The sequence below is a fragment of the Serinus canaria genome, chromosome 25 (genome assembly GCF_022539315.1).
Source record: "Serinus canaria isolate serCan28SL12 chromosome 25, serCan2020, whole genome shotgun sequence".
Lineage (NCBI taxonomy): Eukaryota > Metazoa > Chordata > Aves > Passeriformes > Fringillidae > Serinus > Serinus canaria.
The window spans coordinates 10,627,767-10,647,188 of record NC_066338.1 but is presented as its reverse complement, the minus strand read 5'-3'; the positions used below and the strand labels follow the sequence as shown (position 1 = coordinate 10,647,188).

Below are 19,422 nucleotides of genomic sequence, written 5' to 3'. Positions count from 1 at the left end.
TTGATGCTGACAGAACCCTCCCATTCCAGGAGGCGTTTTTTGGGAAGGCACTGATGGACCTGAGCCGGAAGGCGCTGCTGGCAGCAGGCGGGGTTGGGGATGGGGCTGCCCGCCCCGCCTTGGGCCAGGGTGCCCCAAGGCCCAAGGGGGACCCCAACCTTGCTGGGGCACTGCAGGGGGGCACCCCGGACAGGAGGGAGACCCCCACCCACCCCCGAGGTGAGTGTGGCCAGGAGGGGGTCTGCAACCCAGGAAGGGGGATTACCGGGGTTAGTGGGGAGTTGTTGTGGGGTTGGAGGTCCCTGGGCTTGTTTGGGCTTGTCCCTGGGGTTGTTGCGGGCCTCTGGGTTTGTTGGAAGTTGTTGGGGTTCCCAGGATGGCTGGGAATGGCTGAGGAGGTTGTTCAGGGTCCTGGGGATTGTTGGGGGACCCCCATTGTGAGCAGTGCTGTGGGTTCTGAGGCTCGTTGGAGAAGGCCGAGGGCTGTGGGGGGCGGCCATCACTACTGAGGGAGGACGCTGGGGCTCGGGGGATCCTGGCCCTGCTCACTGAATCCTGGGCTACCCTGCAGGCGAGGACAGCACTGATGGCAGCGCCGCCGCTCCCGATGACGATGGCAAGGACGACGCGAAGGCCGAGGAGCTGGGTGAGACCCCTGTGGGACCCCCAGAGCCGAGTCCTCCACGGGGCACAGGGCGCCCACAGCCATGGAGACCAAACTCTATGGTTGAGGGGTCCGCTCTGGGCAGGGCTAAGCTCTATGGTTCCCTACCCCGTCAGTCCCATGATGCCCGTGACCATCGAGTGGTGCTTAGAGCGCCCCCGCGTGGCGCGGAGCCGCTGGAGGACCGAGGGACTCGTGTCCCATGTTGGGTGACAGGGGCTGCCCCGTGGGGGTCCCCAGCCCTGAGCCGGGATTCCCCAGGGGGCTGAGGGCACTTCTTGATTCTTCCTAACAGGGGCCGACGAGCCCAAGGATTCCCCAGACCGCGGGGACACCGAAAAACCGGCCACCCCGGGCGAGGGAGCGCTAAGCTCCGACCTCGATAAGATCCCCACAGAAGGTGAGACCGTCCTGTGCCCCCTCGTCTGCTGGAGGCCTGGGTGGTCCCAGGACCATGACCCCAAGGGTATTCCACTTCCCATCAGTGGGGTATTTGCACTCAGCTCCTGAGTTTGCCTCCTCAGAGCTGCCCAAGATGGAGAGCAAAGACGTGCAGCAGCTCTTCAAGGACGTGCTGGGCTCGGCAGAGCGCGGGGAGCAGCCCCTCAACTGCGTGGCCGCAGGGATGGAGGCCGGGCAGGACCCCAGCCGAGCACAGCGGCCGTTCCTGCAAGGAGACCTGCAGCTCTCGGGGCAGGGTGGGTGGAATTGGCAGAGCCCCCATCATCCAGGAGGTCCCTGGAGTGTGTGTGATGAAGGGCAGGGCTTGTTTCCAGCCTCAGGAAAGCCAAACTCGCTCACTCCATGGTGCCTGTGGTATCTGAGAGCCCAGGCTCCTGGGTATTCCCTGTTGCTCTGGGGGTGAACATAGAAAGCATTTTGGGGTTTGTGCTCTTTGGGGGCTGTTTGGACCCCAGGGTAGGTGCAGGTTTGTGCCCTAGCTTTGCTTTCCCTGCAACCCATCTTCTTTCCTTCACAGGGAGTGTTTCCCTGGGCTCACTCTCCGGATCTGTCTCTTTGGACTCGTTCTCAGGGGTCTGCCAGTCCCCATTCCTCGATAACAGGTACTTAGAGGAGCTGGGGGTCCCCTCCTTGGAGGAACTAAACTGCAGAGTGTCCTGGGACCCACTCTTCCTTACATCCTGACAACCTGTGACACTCCTCTCCATTCAGGGAGCGGAGTGGCTTCTTCAGCCCAGACCACTGCGAGCCCGAGAGCCCCTGGGCCAGCAGCTCGGCTGCCACCACCCCCTCGACCCCCACAACGCCCACGACGGAGGGCGAGGGTGATGGGCTGTCCTACAACCAGCGCAGTTTGCAGCGCTGGGAGAAGGACGAGGAGCTGGGTGAGCTCTCCACCATCTCCCCTGTCCTCTACGCCAACATGAACTTCCCCAACCTCAAGCAGGATTATCCAGGTAGGGCTCTGGGGGGGCTGTGGCCGCCCCGTTGGGGTGAGGGTTTGGGGGTATGGGTGGAGTGTGACTCCCCTGGTTTCTTTCTTAACGGGAGAGCTTGGTTGTTCTGCCACTGAAGTGTTCTCTACAGTGGGCAGGGGGTCTCAGCTCCATCTCCTGGGCTGTCCCTTCACATGAGGGTGGGACAGTGACCCACCAAGGATACGAGGGGGCTCCTCAGGTCCAGGCTAATGTTGCTTTCCTCCCCTGTATCTGCTCGTACTGGACTCCCAGACTGGTCGAGCCGTTGCAAACAGATCATGAAGCTCTGGAGGAAAGTCCCTGCCACGGACAAAGCCCCATATTTGGTGAGTGCCAGGAGGTCAGTGGGGTGGGGGGCCGGGGCACCGGGGGCTGCAAGTCAGCTGGCTTCGTGTCTTTGTTAGCAAAAGGCCAAAGATAACCGGGCGGCTCATCGCATCAACAAGGTGCAGAAGGTACGTGAGGCGCGGGGAGGTGCCCGGCGGCCCCGGCCCAGCACTAGGGGACATTGGTGTGCCCACCCCCAGCCCGTGCCCGACCCGTGGGGAGGGCGGGAGGGCTCCCACAACGCTGACGGCCTGGCTCTCTCTGCAGCAGGCCGAGAGCCAGATCAACAAGCAGACCAAAGGGGAGGGACTGCGCAAGCCTGAGAGGCCCTCGCTGCACCTGCGGATCCCGGTGCCGCCGGGGGCACAGCCCGTCTACATCAGCAGCCCCCCCGCCACCGGCGAGGGCTTCCTGAAGCCCCCCACGGGTGCCGGAGGGGGACCGGAGTCTCCCAGCGAGCTCTTCCTCAAGCTCCCGCCCCAGTCCCCTGCCCAAGTGCCTTCGCACGATCCCTACGGCGCGGCCCCCGCCTACGCGCTGGAGCCCCGCTTCCCTTCGCCCCTGGGCCAGAGCCCCACATCGGGGGCTGCCTTCCAGCCCTTCCCTAGCCAGCCCCAGCCCCTCACAGCCCCCCGTGCTCCCCCTGACTTCCACCCCACCCCGCCTGGCACCCCCCGGCACCAACCTGGCACCCCTGACCCCTTCCTGAAGCCCCGGTGCCCCTCCTTGGACAACCTCTCAGTGCCAGGGAGTCCTGGGGCGCGGCCCCCTGAGGCCCTGCTCTCTCCCCTGCCTTTTGGGGAGCAGAAGAAGGGTCTGGAGGTGAAGAAGGAGGATGGGGGAAGCCTGGGGGTCTGCTCACCCGGCTATGCTTCTGCCATGGGCTACGGGGACTCCCCAGGTGGGCCCCACCTCTCGGCTGCGGAGCTGAAGGCGGCTGATGTCTTCAAAGCCCCCATGACCCCACGGGTCTCTCAGGTAGAGCCGCAGAGCCCAGGGCTTGGGCACCGGCCCCCTGACCCCCATCCCCTGGCCCCCTCGCCCCCTGGCCACCCTGATTTGTACCGTCAGTCGCCCTACCTGGACCCCTACTCACAGCCCCCACTGACGCCCCGGCTGCAGCCCTCCGAGGCCTGCTGCACCCTCCCGCCCCGCTCCCTGCCCTCTGAACCCTTCTCCCGCATCCCTGCCAGCCCCCAGTCCCAGTCCAGCTCCCAGTCCCCCCTAACCCCCCGCCCTCTCTCCAACGAAGCCTTCTGCCAGTCCCCAGTCACCCCTCGCTTCCAATCCCCTGATCCCTACTCCCAGCCGCCCTCCCGGCCGCAGTCCCGGGATCCCTTCACCCCACTGCACAAACCCCCCCGTCCACAGATGCCGGAGCCAGGGTTCAAGTCAGTGGGGGCGGCTGGTGGAGGTTTTGGGGGTACCCCAGCAGGTGACCCCCACGCCAAGGCAGCGGCTGGGCCACAGCCGCCCTTTGCCCGCTCGCCTGGTGCCAGCGTTTTCCCGGCGAGCCAGCCCCCCATGCGCTTCACCTTCCCCCCGGCCGTCTCGGAGCCGCTCAAGGGCTCCCCATCCCACCAGCCCCACGGGATCAACAGCCATTACGGCTCTGGGAAGCCCCAGAGCTCGGCCTACGCCTCGTCCCCCAGCTTCCACCAGGCCAGCAGCCCGCTGGGCCCTGGCACTGCCGCCCCTGACTCCTACAGCCTCTCGCCCCTGCGGCCCCCATCGGTGCTGCCGCCGCAGCCCCCGGCTCCCCCGCAGCAGCAGGACCCTTCTGGAGCCTTCCTGCCCCGCACTGCGCTGGGACTGACGGCCGACAAGAGGGAGGAGGTGGCTGCAGGGCTCTCAGCACCCCCGAACCGGGACCTGGTGGAGCTGCCTGGTGCCCAGGATGGGGCTCTGGGCACCATGAGCCAGTCGGAGTTGGAGAAGCAGCGGCAGGTGAGGTCCCTCCTGGCATCCAGTTGCTCCATTTGGGTTTGGGAGAGAATGAAGGCATAAAACTGGGGCTGTTCAGGCATTGATGGCCACTCTGTGTATGGTTTGTTTTGTTGGTTTTGGTCCTGTTGCCACTCTGGGCTCTAACTCTGATTTCTTCTCAGCGCCAGCGGCTCCGGGAGCTGCTCATCCGCCAGCAGATCCAGAGGAACAGCCTTCGGCAGGAGAAGGAGAGTGCAGCTGCTGCTGCCTCCTCACCAGCAGGCTGGGCACCTGAGAGTGGGCAGAGCTTCGAGCTGAGCCGGGGCATGGCCCCGTACCAACCAGCACAGGTGGGAGAGCTGGGGCACAATGGGCACGGGGGGGATGTGGCTGATGGAGGGGCATGAGCAGGGATGGAGCAGATGGAGGAGCATGGGGGGGATATGGCTGATGGAGGGGCACGGGGTGGGTGAATGTGGCTGATGGAGGGGCATGGGGGAGAATGTGGCTGATGGAGGGGCACAGCAGTGGGATGTGGCTGATGGATGGGTGACTCTTTTTTCCTTTCTTCTTCCAGGACAAGGCTCTCCTCGGGACTCTGGCCACGGCAGCTGGCGCTGGGAAGCTGCCTGGCTCCGTCATGGTGCAGGCAGCCTTCACGCAGGACGAGCGACTCTCCCGGCCCCCGCCGGCGGCCACGCCAGCCATGCTGGACATCAGCGGGCGGTGGGTGCCCCCTGGCAGGGCCACGGGCTCAGCATGCATGGGTGGGAGCCAGCAGACATCACATGCATACCCCCAGCTCATGGGGATCACTCTGGAGGGAGGGGATGGCTGTGGGTTTTCGGGTGCTTGGCACAGTCTGAGGGGGATGGGACACAGCGTGTCGGGGCTTTACCAAGCTGGTGCCAACACCATGGTGTCTTCCAGGGCGGCGGTGGGGCCCCCCCAGGCCTTCTACCCCCGTGGGGTCTTCCCATCACCATCCCCACAGCAGCAGCAGCAGCACCTCTGGCAGCAGCAGCAGCAGCAGCAAGCGGCCGTGGCAGCCCTGCGGCTCCCTGTCACCTCCCGCTTCGCCCCCCCAGCCGCTGGGACCCCCATGGGCAGCCTGAGCACCCGCCTGCCCACCCCTGCCGAGGCCGTGCCCCCCTCACCAGCTGCCCTGGGTGCTCCCTTCATCGAGCTACGACACAACGTGCAGAAGGGACCTGGGGGTGTCGTGGGATCTCCCTTTGCCCCCCAGGCACCCCGGCCTCGATTCTTCCTGCCAGGGGAGGAAGGCACCCCCCAGGCCCTGTGCACCCCCGTCATGCCCCTGCAGGCACTGCCATCCCAGAAGGTTCCAGCACCGCTGCCACCCGCGTCCCCGCAGGGAGCTGAGATGGGCAACAGCCACCAGCAGCCCCACACCAAGGCAGCACCCCCGCTGCCAGCACCCACCCTGGAGCTGCAGCAGCACATCCCCCCGCGCCCGCTGTCCTCCGGTGCCACCCTACGCCCTGAGGGTCCCAAGGATGGCCCCGCTCCAGACCCTGCGCCGGCCCCAGGGAAGAGCCACCTGAGCCTGGAGGGGGGGAGGCTGCCCTGCGAGGTGCCCGTGGAGCCTGATTTGGATGACGACTTTGGCTCCCACAAGGACTTGGAAGATGATGATGATTTGGCCAACCTTAGCCTGGATCCAGATGTGGCCAAAGGGGACGATGACTTGGACAACTTGGACAGCCTGGAGACAGCAGACCCCCACCTCGATGACCTGCTGAATGGTGATGAGTTTGACCTGCTGGCCTACACTGACCCCGAGCTGGACACCGGTGACAAGAAGGACATCTTCAACGAGCACCTGCGCCTGGTGGAGTCGGCTAACGAGAAGGCTGAGCGTGAGGCCCAGCTCAAGACAGACCCACCAGCGCCCACCTTGAAGCTCCCCGACCCTGGGGACAGCAAAGATGTGACCCCATCTGCGGAGGATCAGGAGGTGCCCAAGGAAGGACTGGTGTCTGGGATGGGTTTGGGACTCTCTGCCTGCCCCACGGCGACTGTGCTGGCCCCTGACCCAGCTTTCAAGGCACAGGGTGCAGAGGCAAAGGCTGGCTCGCTGTCCACTGATGTCAAGCCCAAGCTGGAGGACGGCTGCCTGAAGACCTCACCCTGCCAGTTCACCACCGCTGGCCCCGAGCGCCTCCCGGTGCCCATCAAGTCAGAAGCACTGCAGGGCACAGATAAAATCTCTGCCTCCCTGGGGCTGAGTGTCAAACCTGGTCAGACCCTCCTGAGCTCCAGCACCGGCCCCACTCGCCTCAGCATGACTCAGTTCTCCAACAGTGGCCACACTGGTGTCCCCGTGCTTGAGAAGGACCCCTACACCGGCCCTGGCCGTGGGCTGGCAACTGCCCAGCTGGGTGGCCAGAGCAACCCCTTGCTGGAGAAGTTTGAGCTGGACAGTGGAGCTTTGGGCCTGGGCAGTGCCCGGCACTCGCCGGCAGATGACCTGGACAAGATGGAGAGCTCGTTGGTGGCCAGCGAGCTGCCCCTGCTCATCGAGGACCTCCTGGAGCACGAGAAGAAGGAGCTGCAGAAGAAGCAGCAGATGTCAGCCCACCTGCCCCGTGGCACCCCCCACCTCCAAGCCCCGGGGCACCCCATGCTGCACACAGGGGCATCTGGGCAGCCTCCTGAGGGGCAGCCACCCCGTCTGGGCACCCCTCAGACACCCCTCCAGCTGGGGCTGGTGGCCCGGCCACCGCTGCTGCCACCGCAGCCCCCCCGGCTCAATGCACCCCAGCAGGGCCCGGCTCTGGCCCCCCACATGGGCATGGGCTCTGGGCAGCCTCACGTGCTGTCATCCCCCCACGGGGTGCAGGTGGCCCTGGGGCAGCCGCAGCAGAGCCAGCAGCAGGTGCTGGTGCAGAAGCCGATGGCCGGGGTGCAGCCCCCCACCCTGGGCCTGAAGCCCCCCCAGCTCATCATGCAGCAGCAGTTGGCCAACAGCTTCTTCCCAGACACAGGTAGGGACTGTGGGTGATTTTTTTGGGGGAGCACGGGGCCCTTTTGGGTGGGGGGGCATAAGGCTGAATGTGCTGTGGTCTCTGTCCCAGCAGACCTGGACAAGTTTGCAGCCGAGGACATCATGGATCCCATTGCCAAGGCCAAGATGGTGGCACTGAAGGGCATCAAGAAGGTGATGGCTCAGGGCAGCATCGGGGTGGCCCCAGGCATGAACAGGTAACAGACATGGGGATCTGGGGGGCACAAGGTGGGGCAGGCAGGTTGCTTTGGCTCTGGCTCACAGCCCATCTCTGTGTGTCTCCCCCAAAGGCAACAGGTTTCCCTGCTGGCCCAGCGGCTCTCGGGGGGCCCGGCTGTCTCTGAGATGCAGAACCACTTACTGGCAGGGAGCGGGCAGGTGAGTGGCGTGTCCAGAGGGTCTACAGGAGAATCTTGGGGCTGGCAGGCCAGAACTGGTGGTTTTATGGCTCTCTGAGGGGGTGGAGTCTGTGGGGAGAGGACAGCAATCCACAACATGTGTCCCAAACCCTCCCTTTTCTTCCAGGAGCGGAGTGGCACAGACCCGACCCAGGCTCGCCCCAACCCACCCACCTTTGCACAGGGCGTCATCAGTGAGTACTGACGTGGCATGGTGTGGGACAGGGCTCACCCTGGCCCTGGACCTGGGGTCTCCACTGACCCAAGGTCTCTGCTTACCCGGGGTCCCCACCGATCTGAGCCCTCTCCCCATCCCACAGACGAGGCTGACCAGCGGCAGTACGAGGAGTGGCTGTTCCACACGCAGCAGCTGCTGCAGATGCAGCTGAAGGTGCTGGAGGAGCAGATCGGGGCGCACCGCAAGTCCCGCAAGGCGCTGTGTGCCAAGCAGCGCACGGCCAAGAAAGCCGGGCGGGAGTTCCCCGAGGCTGATGCTGAGAAGCTGAAGCTGGTGACAGAGCAGCAGAGCAAGATCCAGAAGCAGCTGGACCAGGTAGGACCCTTACATGTGGGTGAGCACCTTGATCCTGGTGCAAATGGGATGTCCCACTGTTCCCAGTGCCAGCCTCGTTATTCCCGACTTTAGCACTGTGCCATCCCCAGTGCAAACGTGATGTCCTCAGAGTCAATGGCCATTTTTGGCTCTACTGCCCTGCTGTCCCCAGCACTAATGCTGTGCCAGTCCTGGTATTAATTCCCTGCTGTTCCTGGAAATAACACTCTGCCATTCCTGGCACTGACGTCCCACTATTCCTGGGGCTAATGCCCTGCTGTTCTGGCACTAATGCACTGCCATTCCCAGCACTAATGCCTTGCTGTCTGCAGTACTGATGCCCCACTGTCCCCAACACTTATCCTGTGCCATTCCTAGTGCTGATGCCTTACTGTCCTTGGCAGTAAAGCCGTGCCATTTCTGGTGGTGGTGCTGTGCCATTTCAAGCACTGTTATTGTGCCATTCCTGATGCTAATGCTCCCCTGTCCTGGGCACTAAATGTGTGCCAGTTCTGCTGCTGATGCCCCACCATCCCCAGTGCTGAGGCTGTGTTGTCTCCCTGTCCCTGGCACTGATGCCATGCCATTCCTGGCACTAAAACCCTGCCATTCCTGGCACTGACCCCCTGCCATCCCCATCAGGTGCGGAAGCAGCAGAAGGAACACACCAACCTGATGGCTGAGTACCGCAACAAGCAGCAGCAGCACCAGCACCAGGCCTCAGCTGTGATGGCCCTGAGCCCCTCGCAGAGCCCCCGCCTCATGTCCAAGCTCCCGGGACAGCTCCTCTCAGCACACGGCGTGCAGCAGCCCGGGGCAGCCCTGGTGGGAGCGCAGGGCCTCGGCCAGCAGCCGGGGCAGCCTGGAGGGCTGCGCCTGCCCCAGGGCGGTGTGTCCATGGCCGTGCAGCAGGGCCTATCCTTCATGGGGCAGCAGCCTGTAGGAAATGCCCCCGGACCCAGCTCCTCTGGCGCATTCTTCAGCGGGAACCCGGCGCTGCGCGGGCTGGCCGCTGACAGCCGGCTGATGCAGGAGCGGCAGCTGCAGAGGATGCAGCTGGCACAGAAACTGCAGCAGCAGAACATGCTGGGCCAGGTGTCACTGCAGCAACAGCCAGGTGTGATGGGACAGACGTCAATGCAACAGCCAGGTGTGATGGGACAGGTGTCGCTGCAGCAGCCAGGTGTGATGGGACAGGCGGCCATGCAGCAACAGGGCGTGATGGGACAGACATCAATGCAGCAGCCGGGTGTGATGGGACAGGCAGCCATGCAGCAATCAGGTGTGATGGGACAGGCAGCCATGCAGCAATCAGGTGTGATGGGACAGACGTCGCTGCAGCCATCAGGTGTCATGGCACAAGCGTCGATGCAGCAGCAGGGCGTGATGGGTCAAAGCTCCATGCAGCAGCCAGGTGTGATGGGACAGGCATCGCTGCAGCAGCCAGGTGTGATGGCACAGGCATCCATGCAGCAGCCTGGTGTGATGGGACAGACGTCGATGCAGCAACAGGGTGTGATGGGTCAGGTGTCCATGCAACAGCCAGGTTTGATAGGACAGAGCTCGATGCAGCCACAGAGCATCATGGCACAGACATCCATGCAGCAATCAGGTGTGATGGGACAAACTTCAATGCAACAGGCAGGTGTGCTGGCCCAGACATCGCTGCAGCAGCCAGGCATGATGGGCCAGGCATCCATGCAGCAGCCAGGTGTGCTGGGCCAGGCCCCAGTGCAGCCAACAGCCGTGCCGGGGCAGCCCAGCCTGCTGGGCCAGCAGCAGCAGCAGCCCTCAGCCCCACAGCCCGGCGCAGGTGCTCAGCCCATGGTGCCGAAGCAGCCGGGGCTGTTGGGCAGCCAGCAGAGCCTCCTCGTGCAGCAGCTCTCGCCCCAGCAGCAGCCAGGCGTGCTGGGCCATGGGCCAGGGCTGCAGCACCAGCCTGTGCTGGGCCACCCCTCAGCCCAGCGCCAGGTCGTCCTGGCCCCCCACCAGCAGCGGGTGCTGGGCTCGCCCCAGCTGACACCGCAGACTCCAGGGATGCTGAGCCACCGGCTCGTGCTATCCCAGCAGCTGGGGCAGTCTCGGGCACTGTTGGCTCCACAGCAGCAGCAGCAGCAGAACTCAGCAGTGGCTGCCCAGCCAGGTCTCCTGGGGCTGGGCCAGGGGCAGCCCTCCATCCAGCACTTTCCGCAGCACGGGGCGGGGGGCCAGGCCCCCTCTGTGCTGCACCTGAGTCAGGGAATGCAGCCAGCCCCGGCGGTCCTGGCTGCCAAGGACCAGCCCGTGGGGATGGATGGCAGCGCCCTGCACGCTGAGGGTGGTGAGAGTGGGGGGCAGCTGCACGGGGAGCAGCAGGGAGCCCTCAACCCCCCAGGGCTGGGGGGCCCAGAGCCCCCGGCCCCCAAGCACCAGGCTGAGCTGGGGCAGGGCCAGCAGCTCCTCTTGACCTCCCCACAGTCAGGTGTCTTGCGGGCAGCCCCTGGGCAGCCAGGTGCTCTGCTCGCCCCACCGCTGCAGAGCCCTGGGGCTGTCCACCCCGAGCTGTCCCAGCAGCACGGGGACACAGCCGGGGTGGGAGAACAACCCCTGGGCTGTGGGACAGGCCCAGCACAGGCCATGGTGCCGGCACCGCGGCCCCCAGAGCAGCCAGGCAAGGGGGTGGCAGGGGCCCTGCCAGGGCAGCCACAGCCCCCGCGGCTCCAGAGCCCCGTTCAGCACAAAGTAGGGCCAGCGTCAGGCACTGCCAGTCTCCCCCCAAGTCTCCTGGGGCAGGTGCCGGGTCCAGTGATGGGCCAGATCCGGGCGCAGCTCCAGGGTGTCCTGGCCAAGAACCCGCAGCTGCGGCATCTGACTCCGCAGCAGCAGCAGCAGCTCCAGGCCCTCCTGGTGCAGCGGCACCAGCAGAGCTTGCTGCAGCAGAACCAGGCACTACGGACCCCTGGCCCCTTCCCCGGGCAGGCCCCGGACTACAGCTTGCCAGCTACCCGCCAGCCCCCTCGTCCCATGGGGTCCCTTTTCCAGCCCCGGGCAGATGCCCCAGCAGAGGCACAGAGCAGCTCTGCCACTGAGCCGGGGCGAGCACTGCCAGGGCAGCCTCCCCAGCAGCCCCTGGCTGAGCTGGTTCAGGCAGCTCTGGCTGCCCATGGCCCCCAGCCCGGCCTCATCCGCCTCCCCACGCCACCAGCCCCCTCGCCCCTGGGCTGTGCTCCCCAGCACCTGGCCAGCCCTGAGCAGAGCCCCCAAGAGCCAAAGAAGACATCACCGGGGATCCCGGCCTTGGCCGCCAGCCCTGCGGCAACCACGGAGCCGGGGCTGACTCCCACCCCAAGCGGGGCCCTCCCTGACCCAGCACACGGCCCCTGGGACCCTGAGACACCTGGGGTGGATCCAGCTGACCCTGGTGAGACCCGCATCAATGGGGCTGTGCCAGAGGCAGCCCCCACAGCAGGTGAAGCCCCCCAGGTGTTGGTGAAGCAGGAGCCGAAGGAAGAGGCGGCGGCAGCGGCACAGTGTGAGGTGGACGGAGATGAGACAGCAAAACCAGAGGCCAATGGGGACCCTGGGGACAGCCAAGCCAACAGCCTGCTGGCCCCAGGTGGGCGCTCTGAGGCTGGGCACCTGCTGCTGCAGAAGCTACTGCGGGCCAAGAATGTGCAGCTCTCAGCACAGAGCCCAGGCGAGCTCAATGGGCACATGGAGAACCGGAGCGCTGGGACAGAGCCACGGCCACAGTCACTGCTGCTGGGCCGGGAGGTGAGCAACAGAGGATGGGCTGGGGGTGAGATGGGTGAGGGGCTGTGCTGGCACAGCTCATGCCCTCGCTTTCCTCCTCAGGACCCCTCCATTGCCAGGAAGCCAGCACCCACCAAACCTAAGCGGGTACAGAAAGGCAACGAGCGGATCCCAGCGTCCCGCAAGAAGCTGCGCAAGGATGAGGGGCTGCGTCCTGGCGAGGCCCTCATGAAGCAGCTGAAGCAGGTATGACCATGGGCCAGGGTGTGGCAGGGGGCTTCCTTTGCCCTTGTCCCCCCCTCACCGCTTTGTCCCCAGGAGCTGTCGCTGCTGCCACTGACGGAGCCGACCATCATGGCCAACTTCAGCCTCTTCGCACCCTTTGGCAGCAGCCCTATCAACGGGAAGAGCCAGCTGAGGGGCACCTTCGGCAGTGCTGTGCTCGACAGCGTCCCCGACTACTACTCCCAGCTGCTCACCAAGGTGAGAGGGGGGTTGTCCCCGTTATCCGGGGGTCCTGGACCATCCTGCTGTTCTTACCCCACCGTCTCCCCCCAGAACAACCTCAGCAACCCACCCACACCACCCTCCTCGCTGCCCCCCACACCCCCTCCCTCCGTGCAGCAGAAGATGGTGAATGGTGTCACGGCCCCTGAAGAGCTGGGGGAGCAGCCCAAGGACGCCGACCCAGCCCGTGAGCCCCACGGCCAGAAAGGTGAGCCAGGCTGGCACAGGGGTGGCACAGAATCTATGCTGCCACCTGTCACTCCCCCCAGTGATACCCATTGCTTCTCTGCAGATACACCAGCTGTGGAGGTGAAGAGCCTGGACCTGCTGGCAGCACTGCCCACCCCTCCGCACAACCAAACCGAGGACGTCAGGTGAGACCCCCTTTGTGGTGACCCCCCACATGTGACATCAGCCCCTCTGTGGGTGACACCAAGCCCTGTGGCCCCTGACACCTCCATCCCCACAGGATGGAGAGTGACGATGAGAGCGACTCCCCTGACAGCATCGTCCCTGCTTCATCCCCTGAGAGTGTCCTGGGCGAGGAGCTGCTCCGCTTCCCACTTCTCAGCGAGGCCAAGCCAGAGCTGGAGGAGCGTGTGCTGTCCCCCATCATCCCCATCATCCCCCGGGCCAGCATCCCAGGTGGGATGGGCTGGAGGGGTGTGTGGATCAGGGCAGGAGTGGTCTGTGGTCCATATGGACTGGGCAGGAGGCAGTTTGTGGGATGTGCAGCAGAGGGAGGGGGTTTGGAGCATGTGTGTCAGGTAAGAAGAGATATGGATGGGGCAAGACGGAGTTCCTTGTCTAGGAGGGGATTAAGGGAGCCAGAGGAAGGGTTCTTGGGAAGTGTGGGATGTGAGGGAAAGGGATTTGCAGGGTGGTAGATTCCCTGCAGGGATCTGGGGCAGCTGGGTGGACTCATGGGTGGCTGGGTCTGCACAGTTAGTGGGGCTGGGTCTGCACAGTTGTGACCCTGGCTCTGCTCCCCATGGCTCTGATCCCCCTCTCCCCACACCAGTGTTCCCTGACACAAAACCCTATGAGGTCGCAGAGCCATTTGGGGCTCCACCAGGGAAGGTGGGGGCAGCAGGCCCTGGAGTTCCATGGGAGAAGGGCAAGAGCAGCGAGGTCTCTGTCATGTTGACGGTGTCTGCAGCAGCTGCCAAGGTGAGTGAGAGGATTGGGGGATTCAAGACCCTTGGGGTTCCAGCAGTGACCATACACAGTGACACCTGTGGCACCCTGGACCCATCCTGCCTTCCTCTCACCTAGAACCTCAATGGGGTGATGGTGGCCATGGCTGAGCTGCTGAGCATGAAGATCCCTAGCTCCTACGAGGTGCTGTTCCCCGATGGCCCTGTGCGAGCAGCTGTGGTTGAGGCCAAGAAGGTGGAGACTGATATGGCTGGTGAGTGTTCTCCTTGTCCCCATGACCCCCCATGTCCCCAGGCTGGGACCCCCATGACAGGCAGTCCATCCTTCTCCCAGGAATGCTCGGAGGGAAGGAGAAGGCGCTGGCTGGGAAGGTGCCGGACAGCAGCTCTGAATGGCTGAAGCAGTTTGATGCAGTGCTGCCAGGGTACAGCCTCAAGGGCGAGCTGGACCTCCTGACTCTGCTCAGACAGGTCAGTGGCATGCAGGGGTCCCCACAAGGGTCCTCCACTGGGAGGGGGGTTTTGGGGTACCCATAGGGCTGTGGGATACTCTGGGAGAGGTGCCTGATGGTCCCTGTAGGTCCCCCCATGATTCCAGGGAGTTTCCCGGGGGTACATGGGCTGGTGCTGGGTCTGCTAGGAAGGAATCCAGGAGGTCCTTGCAGGGTTGGGGGCATGTGGGATGCTGATGCCCCTGCAGGGCCAAGGACCCCTCCCTGCGATGTTCAGGGAGGTTGGGGGTCTCCATCCCTGCAACTCTCTGACCCATGTCCCCCTCCCCACACCACAGGAGAGCCCTGCTCCTGAGAAGACCCTTCACCACTGCTACGTCAACAACGTCTCCAACCTGGACGTGCGGCAGCTCTCTGTCCTACCCCAGGAACCCTCGCCCCCGCTGTCCCCCTCTGTCCCCTCCCCATCCAGCCCCGCTGAGCCCACCAGGGTCCCCGACCCCGAGGCATCCCACGAGGCAGCCCCAGCCCCGTTGTCACCACTGCCACCAGCCCCCTCGCCAGCCCCCCAGGAGGAAGGGGCCACAGCTGTGCACTCCCCTCCCCGTTTCAAGCCACGCTCGCGGCCTCTGGAGGACGGGGACGAGGCGAGGCCACGGCTGAAGAAGTGGAAGGGGGTACGCTGGAAACGGCTGCGCTTCCTCGTCACCATCCAGAAAGGGGGAGCCAAGCGCGACGGCGACAAGGAGATCGCCGAGTTCATCGACAAGCTGGGAACCACGCTGCGCCCTGAGAAGGTGCCGCAGGACATGCGCAAGTGCTGCTTCTGTCACGAGGAGGGCGACGGGGCCACGGACGGGCCAGCCCGCCTGCTCAACCTTGACCTCGACCTCTGGGTCCACCTGAACTGCGCCCTGTGGTCCACGGAGGTGTACGAGACTCAGGGAGGGGCCCTGATCAACGTAGAGGTGGCCCTGCACCGTGGGCTGCTCACCAAGTGCTCCCTGTGCCAGAAAACCGGTGCCACCAACAGCTGCAACCGCATCCGCTGCCCCAGCGTGTACCACTTCGCCTGCGCCATCCGCGCCAAGTGCATGTTCTTCAAGGACAAGACCATGCTGTGTCCCCTGCACAAGCTGAAGGGGCCCTGCGAGCAGGAGCTCAGCAGCTTCACCGTGTTCCGCCGCGTCTACATCGAGCGGGACGAGGTGAAGCAGATCGCCAGCATCATCCAGCGTGGGGAGCGGCTCCACATGTTCCGTGTGGGCGGGTTGGTCTTCCACGCCATTGGGCAGCTGCTGCCCCACCAGATGGCCGATTTCCACAGCGTCACGGCCCTCTACCCCGTGGGCTACGAGGCCACGCGCATCTACTGGAGCCTGCGGACCAACAACCGCCGCTGCTGCTACCGCTGCACCATCTGCGAGAATAACGGGCGCCCTGAGTTTGTCGTGCAGGTCATCGAGCAGGGCCTGGAGGATCTTGTCTTCTCCGACTCCTCGCCGCAAGGTAAGGAGTTGGGATATGCCAGTGTCCAACTTTTGTCCCTGTGGTTGAGCCACACTAGAGGGTGGGGCAGTGGAAGGTGGCTTGAGGTCCCCACTGGGTCCCCATCTTCAACCCGTGGCACTCAGTGCGCTGCTGACAAGGTGGTGATTGGTCACTTGGACTCAGTGATCTTGGAGGTCTTTTCCAGCCTCATTAATTATGTGGTTCTCCCTTCCCTTGGCAGCTGTGTGGAACCGGATCATCGAGCCAGTGGCGATGATGAGGAAGGAGGCCGACATGCTGCGACTCTTCCCCGAGTACCTGAAGGGCGAGGAGCTCTTCGGCCTCACGGTGCACGCAGTGCTGCGCATCGCCGAGTCGGTAGGTCCTAGGGTGGACATGGAGCTCTCTCCTCCACACTGGGGGTCCGCCCTGCTGGGGAAGGGCCCAGTGGCTCTTCTACTGCTGCCTCTTGACCCCCGGTCCTTCCGTGTCCCCCTCTGTAGCTACCAGGTGTGGAGAGCTGCCAGAACTACCTGTTCCGCTATGGGCGCCATCCTCTGATGGAGCTGCCCTTGATGATCAATCCCACCGGCTGCGCCCGCTCCGAGCCCAAGATCCTCACCCACTACAAGCGGTAAGCGGGGCTGGAATTTGCTGGGAGAGCTGGGATCCACCAGGAGAGCTGGGATCTCTCATCTCTAACCCTTGTCGTTCCTCTCTCCTGAAAGGCCCCACACCCTGAACAGCACAAGCATGTCCAAGGCCTACCAGAGCACGTTCACGGGTGAAACCAACACGCCCTACAGCAAGCAGTTTGTGCACTCCAAATCCTCCCAGTACCGGCGCCTGAAGACGGAGTGGAAGAACAACGTGTACCTGGCGCGGTCCCGCATCCAGGGGCTGGGGCTCTACGCGGCCAAGGACATCGAGAAGCACACGATGGTCATCGAGTACATCGGCACTATCATCCGCAACGAGGTGGCCAACAGGCGGGAGAAGATCTATGAGGAGCAGGTGGGGCTCTGCTGGGGTGCTGGGGGCTTGTGTGGGGACTTGGGCGAGATGTGGAGGGACTTGGGTGGGACTTTGAGAAGGATATGGGAGGAGTCAGATGGGTTGTGGGATGAGAGTGGACTTGGGAGGGATGTTGTGGGCTCTGGTGGAACATGGAGGGACTCCAAGAAGGACATGGGGCAAGTCAGATGGGATGCTGGGGGCTCAGGTGGGATAGAGAGGACTTGGGTGGGATGTTGTGGGCTCTGGACAAGGAGGGACTTGACATGGGAGGAATCAGATGGGATGTTGGGGACTCAGCAGGGATGTGGGTGGAGTTGGGTGGGATGTTGTGGGCTCTGGTGAACATGGAGGGACTCTGAGAAGGACATGGGAGGAGCCAAATGGGATGTTGGGGGCTCAAATGGGATAGAGAGGACTTGGGTGGGATGTTGTAGGCTCTGGTTGAACATGGAGGGACTGAGACAGACATGGGAGTAGTCAGATGGGATGTGGAATGAAAGTGGACTTGGGTGGGATGTTGTGGGCTCTGGTGGAACTTGGAGGGACTTTGAGAAGGACGTGGGAGGAGTCAGATGGGATGTTGTGGGCTTGGGTGGGATGAAAGTAGACTTGAGGATGTTGAAGGCTCTGGCAGGACATGTGGGAACTCGGGATGTGGAGGGACTTGAGAGGGATATCATGGGTTCTGGTAGGGTCTCAGATGGGATTTTGGGAGCTCTGGTAGGACATGGAGTGACTCAAGTGGGATTTGAGGGTCTCCTGTGGGACATGGGGTGGTGGATGTCAACTCAGGTGGGGTATGGGGACCTCATTGCACCCCTGAACCCCCTCTTCTCCTCCGTGGCAGAACCGTGGCATTTACATGTTCCGCATCAACAACGAGCACGTCATTGACGCCACGCTGACGGGGGGCCCGGCCAGGTGAGCACGGGGGGCTTTTGGGGTGGTGGGATACCCCCAGAGGGAGCCATGGTGTCCGTCTGTCCTGCCCCTGGGTTGGTGCTGACCCTGCTCGTCCCCCAGGTACATCAACCACTCGTGTGCCCCGAACTGTGTGGCCGAAGTCGTGACCTTCGACAAGGAGGACAAGATCATCATCATCTCCAGCCGGCGCATCCCCAAGGGGGAGGAGGTCAGTGAGGGACTGAGGGGGTGCTGAGGGGGTCCTGGGGGACCCAGGGAGGGGGGCTGGAGGTGGCAGGGCTGAGCTCTGTGCTTTGGATGACTCCCTGCTCCCTCCCAGCTCACCTACGACTACCAGTTCGATTTCGAGGACGATCAGCACAAGATCCCCTGCCACTGTGGAGCTTGGAATTGCAGGAAGTGGATGAACTAACTGGGAAAAAGGGGCTGGGGGCTGCCACCCCCGCCTCAGAGACCTCGCCGAGCCCCCCAGGGCTGCAGGAGGTGCCAGGGGCGGCCGGGCACGGAGGGAGAGCAGCGGCTGCAGCGCTGCCGGCCCTGCCCGAGCAGGACGGACGGACAGATGAACTGGCAACTCAGGGTTTTCTTTGCTTCGTCCTGCGAGGAGAAAAAAGGAGTGGGGGGGCTCAGAAACGCCCCCTTCACCACCCCCTGCCTGCCTCCCTCGTGGGAGAGCCACGCGGGGGAGCAGCGCCGGGCCCAGCGCAGCCGGAGCGATTGTGCGGAGCTGGTCTGGATATAACGATTATTTTATTTTATTTTTTTTTTTCGTTTGTTTCTTTTTTTTTTTTCCTTTTTTTTTTCCTTTTTTTTTTTTTTTTTTTTTTTTTTTTTTTTTTTTTAGAAACTAATAATATTTGCTCGCTAATTACCAAGGTAACACAGACTCCTTGAGCTCGACAATCCGGGCTCTGCCCCGCCCAGCGTGGCGGCCAGAGCTCGCTCGGTTCCTTTTGATCTCTTTTTTGTTTGTGCGTGTGGACGAGACCCCAGAGCGGCGGCGGGATGCAGCCAAGACCCCGACAGACACAAGGAGCTTCTGCACCCAAACCTACCTCATTTTAAGTGTTAGATTTGTTTCTTTTTATTTGTTGTTGTTTTTAAATGTGAGCCCCCCTCCATCCCAACCTGCCTCCCACCCCTCCTAAGGTTTCGGGGGGGTTTTTCCCTCTCCCTCAGAGGATGTGGCTTCCCCTTGTCCCCCTCCTTCAGGACACCTTGAAGGGGGGATGTGGGGACACCCTCTCCTTGTCCCCCCCCCCCTCAGGAGGTCCCAGCCGTGTGACGTGCCAAGGTGTGAGGTGGGGACGGGGGAGGGCGGGGGGGGGGTCAGACCCACTCCCCCGGCTCTGGTGGGGGGCTGGAGGGGCTGGGTGGGGACCCCTCCTTCCCACACGTGGCCCCCACGGCTGGAGGGGCCGGGTGGACCCCCCCCCCCGCTCGCCCTTGGCCCTCCCAGCTGGGGCTGCACTGGGGGAGGAAGGTTATTTATCTATTTATACCTTATATTGTATATACTAGACGGGGCTGGGGGGGGGGCTCTTTGTGCTCTGCTGGGCTGAGATTTGGGGTGCAGGGGCAAAAAAAAGGTGTGGGGGGGGTTTTAAACCCAGTCTCCGAGGTGGGGGTGGGGAGGGGGGGTCTCTCTGGAACCTCCTGCCAGGCAGGGGCGGCCTCGGAGAGCGAAGCAGCGAGTGGGCATTAACACCCCCAGCCCCCCACCCCCCCCCCCCCGGGGTCCCTGCCCGCCCCCTCCCCACTCCGGGGGAGGACCCCGGGGGGCGCCGGGATCTCTTAACGCACAAAC

General features: G+C 63.7%; 1 protein-coding gene across 1 annotated transcript in view; it reads left to right on the top strand.

Annotated features, from left to right (window-relative positions):
• Window positions 1-19,338, top strand: part of KMT2D (lysine methyltransferase 2D) — a 26,488-nt gene extending 7,150 nt beyond the window's left edge. Inside the window, exons 16-47 of the mRNA XM_050984804.1 lie at window positions 30-219; window positions 572-646; window positions 960-1,064; window positions 1,189-1,362; window positions 1,644-1,728; window positions 1,838-2,082; window positions 2,356-2,429; window positions 2,508-2,558; window positions 2,698-4,377; window positions 4,539-4,706; window positions 4,934-5,082; window positions 5,287-7,364; window positions 7,458-7,581; window positions 7,675-7,762; window positions 7,910-7,976; window positions 8,103-8,335; window positions 8,978-12,088; window positions 12,170-12,313; window positions 12,386-12,550; window positions 12,626-12,782; window positions 12,867-12,948; window positions 13,044-13,219; window positions 13,596-13,744; window positions 13,850-13,985; window positions 14,066-14,202; window positions 14,522-15,692; window positions 15,916-16,052; window positions 16,178-16,308; window positions 16,403-16,688; window positions 17,539-17,612; window positions 17,715-17,823; window positions 17,935-19,338. Of these exons, the coding sequence (XP_050840761.1) occupies window positions 30-219; window positions 572-646; window positions 960-1,064; window positions 1,189-1,362; window positions 1,644-1,728; window positions 1,838-2,082; window positions 2,356-2,429; window positions 2,508-2,558; window positions 2,698-4,377; window positions 4,539-4,706; window positions 4,934-5,082; window positions 5,287-7,364; window positions 7,458-7,581; window positions 7,675-7,762; window positions 7,910-7,976; window positions 8,103-8,335; window positions 8,978-12,088; window positions 12,170-12,313; window positions 12,386-12,550; window positions 12,626-12,782; window positions 12,867-12,948; window positions 13,044-13,219; window positions 13,596-13,744; window positions 13,850-13,985; window positions 14,066-14,202; window positions 14,522-15,692; window positions 15,916-16,052; window positions 16,178-16,308; window positions 16,403-16,688; window positions 17,539-17,612; window positions 17,715-17,823; window positions 17,935-18,027 (11,844 nt within the window). The 3' untranslated portion in view covers window positions 18,028-19,338. The remainder of the gene's footprint in view (window positions 1-29; window positions 220-571; window positions 647-959; window positions 1,065-1,188; window positions 1,363-1,643; window positions 1,729-1,837; window positions 2,083-2,355; window positions 2,430-2,507; window positions 2,559-2,697; window positions 4,378-4,538; window positions 4,707-4,933; window positions 5,083-5,286; window positions 7,365-7,457; window positions 7,582-7,674; window positions 7,763-7,909; window positions 7,977-8,102; window positions 8,336-8,977; window positions 12,089-12,169; window positions 12,314-12,385; window positions 12,551-12,625; window positions 12,783-12,866; window positions 12,949-13,043; window positions 13,220-13,595; window positions 13,745-13,849; window positions 13,986-14,065; window positions 14,203-14,521; window positions 15,693-15,915; window positions 16,053-16,177; window positions 16,309-16,402; window positions 16,689-17,538; window positions 17,613-17,714; window positions 17,824-17,934) is intronic.
• The last annotated feature ends 84 nt before the right edge of the window (window positions 19,339-19,422 follow it).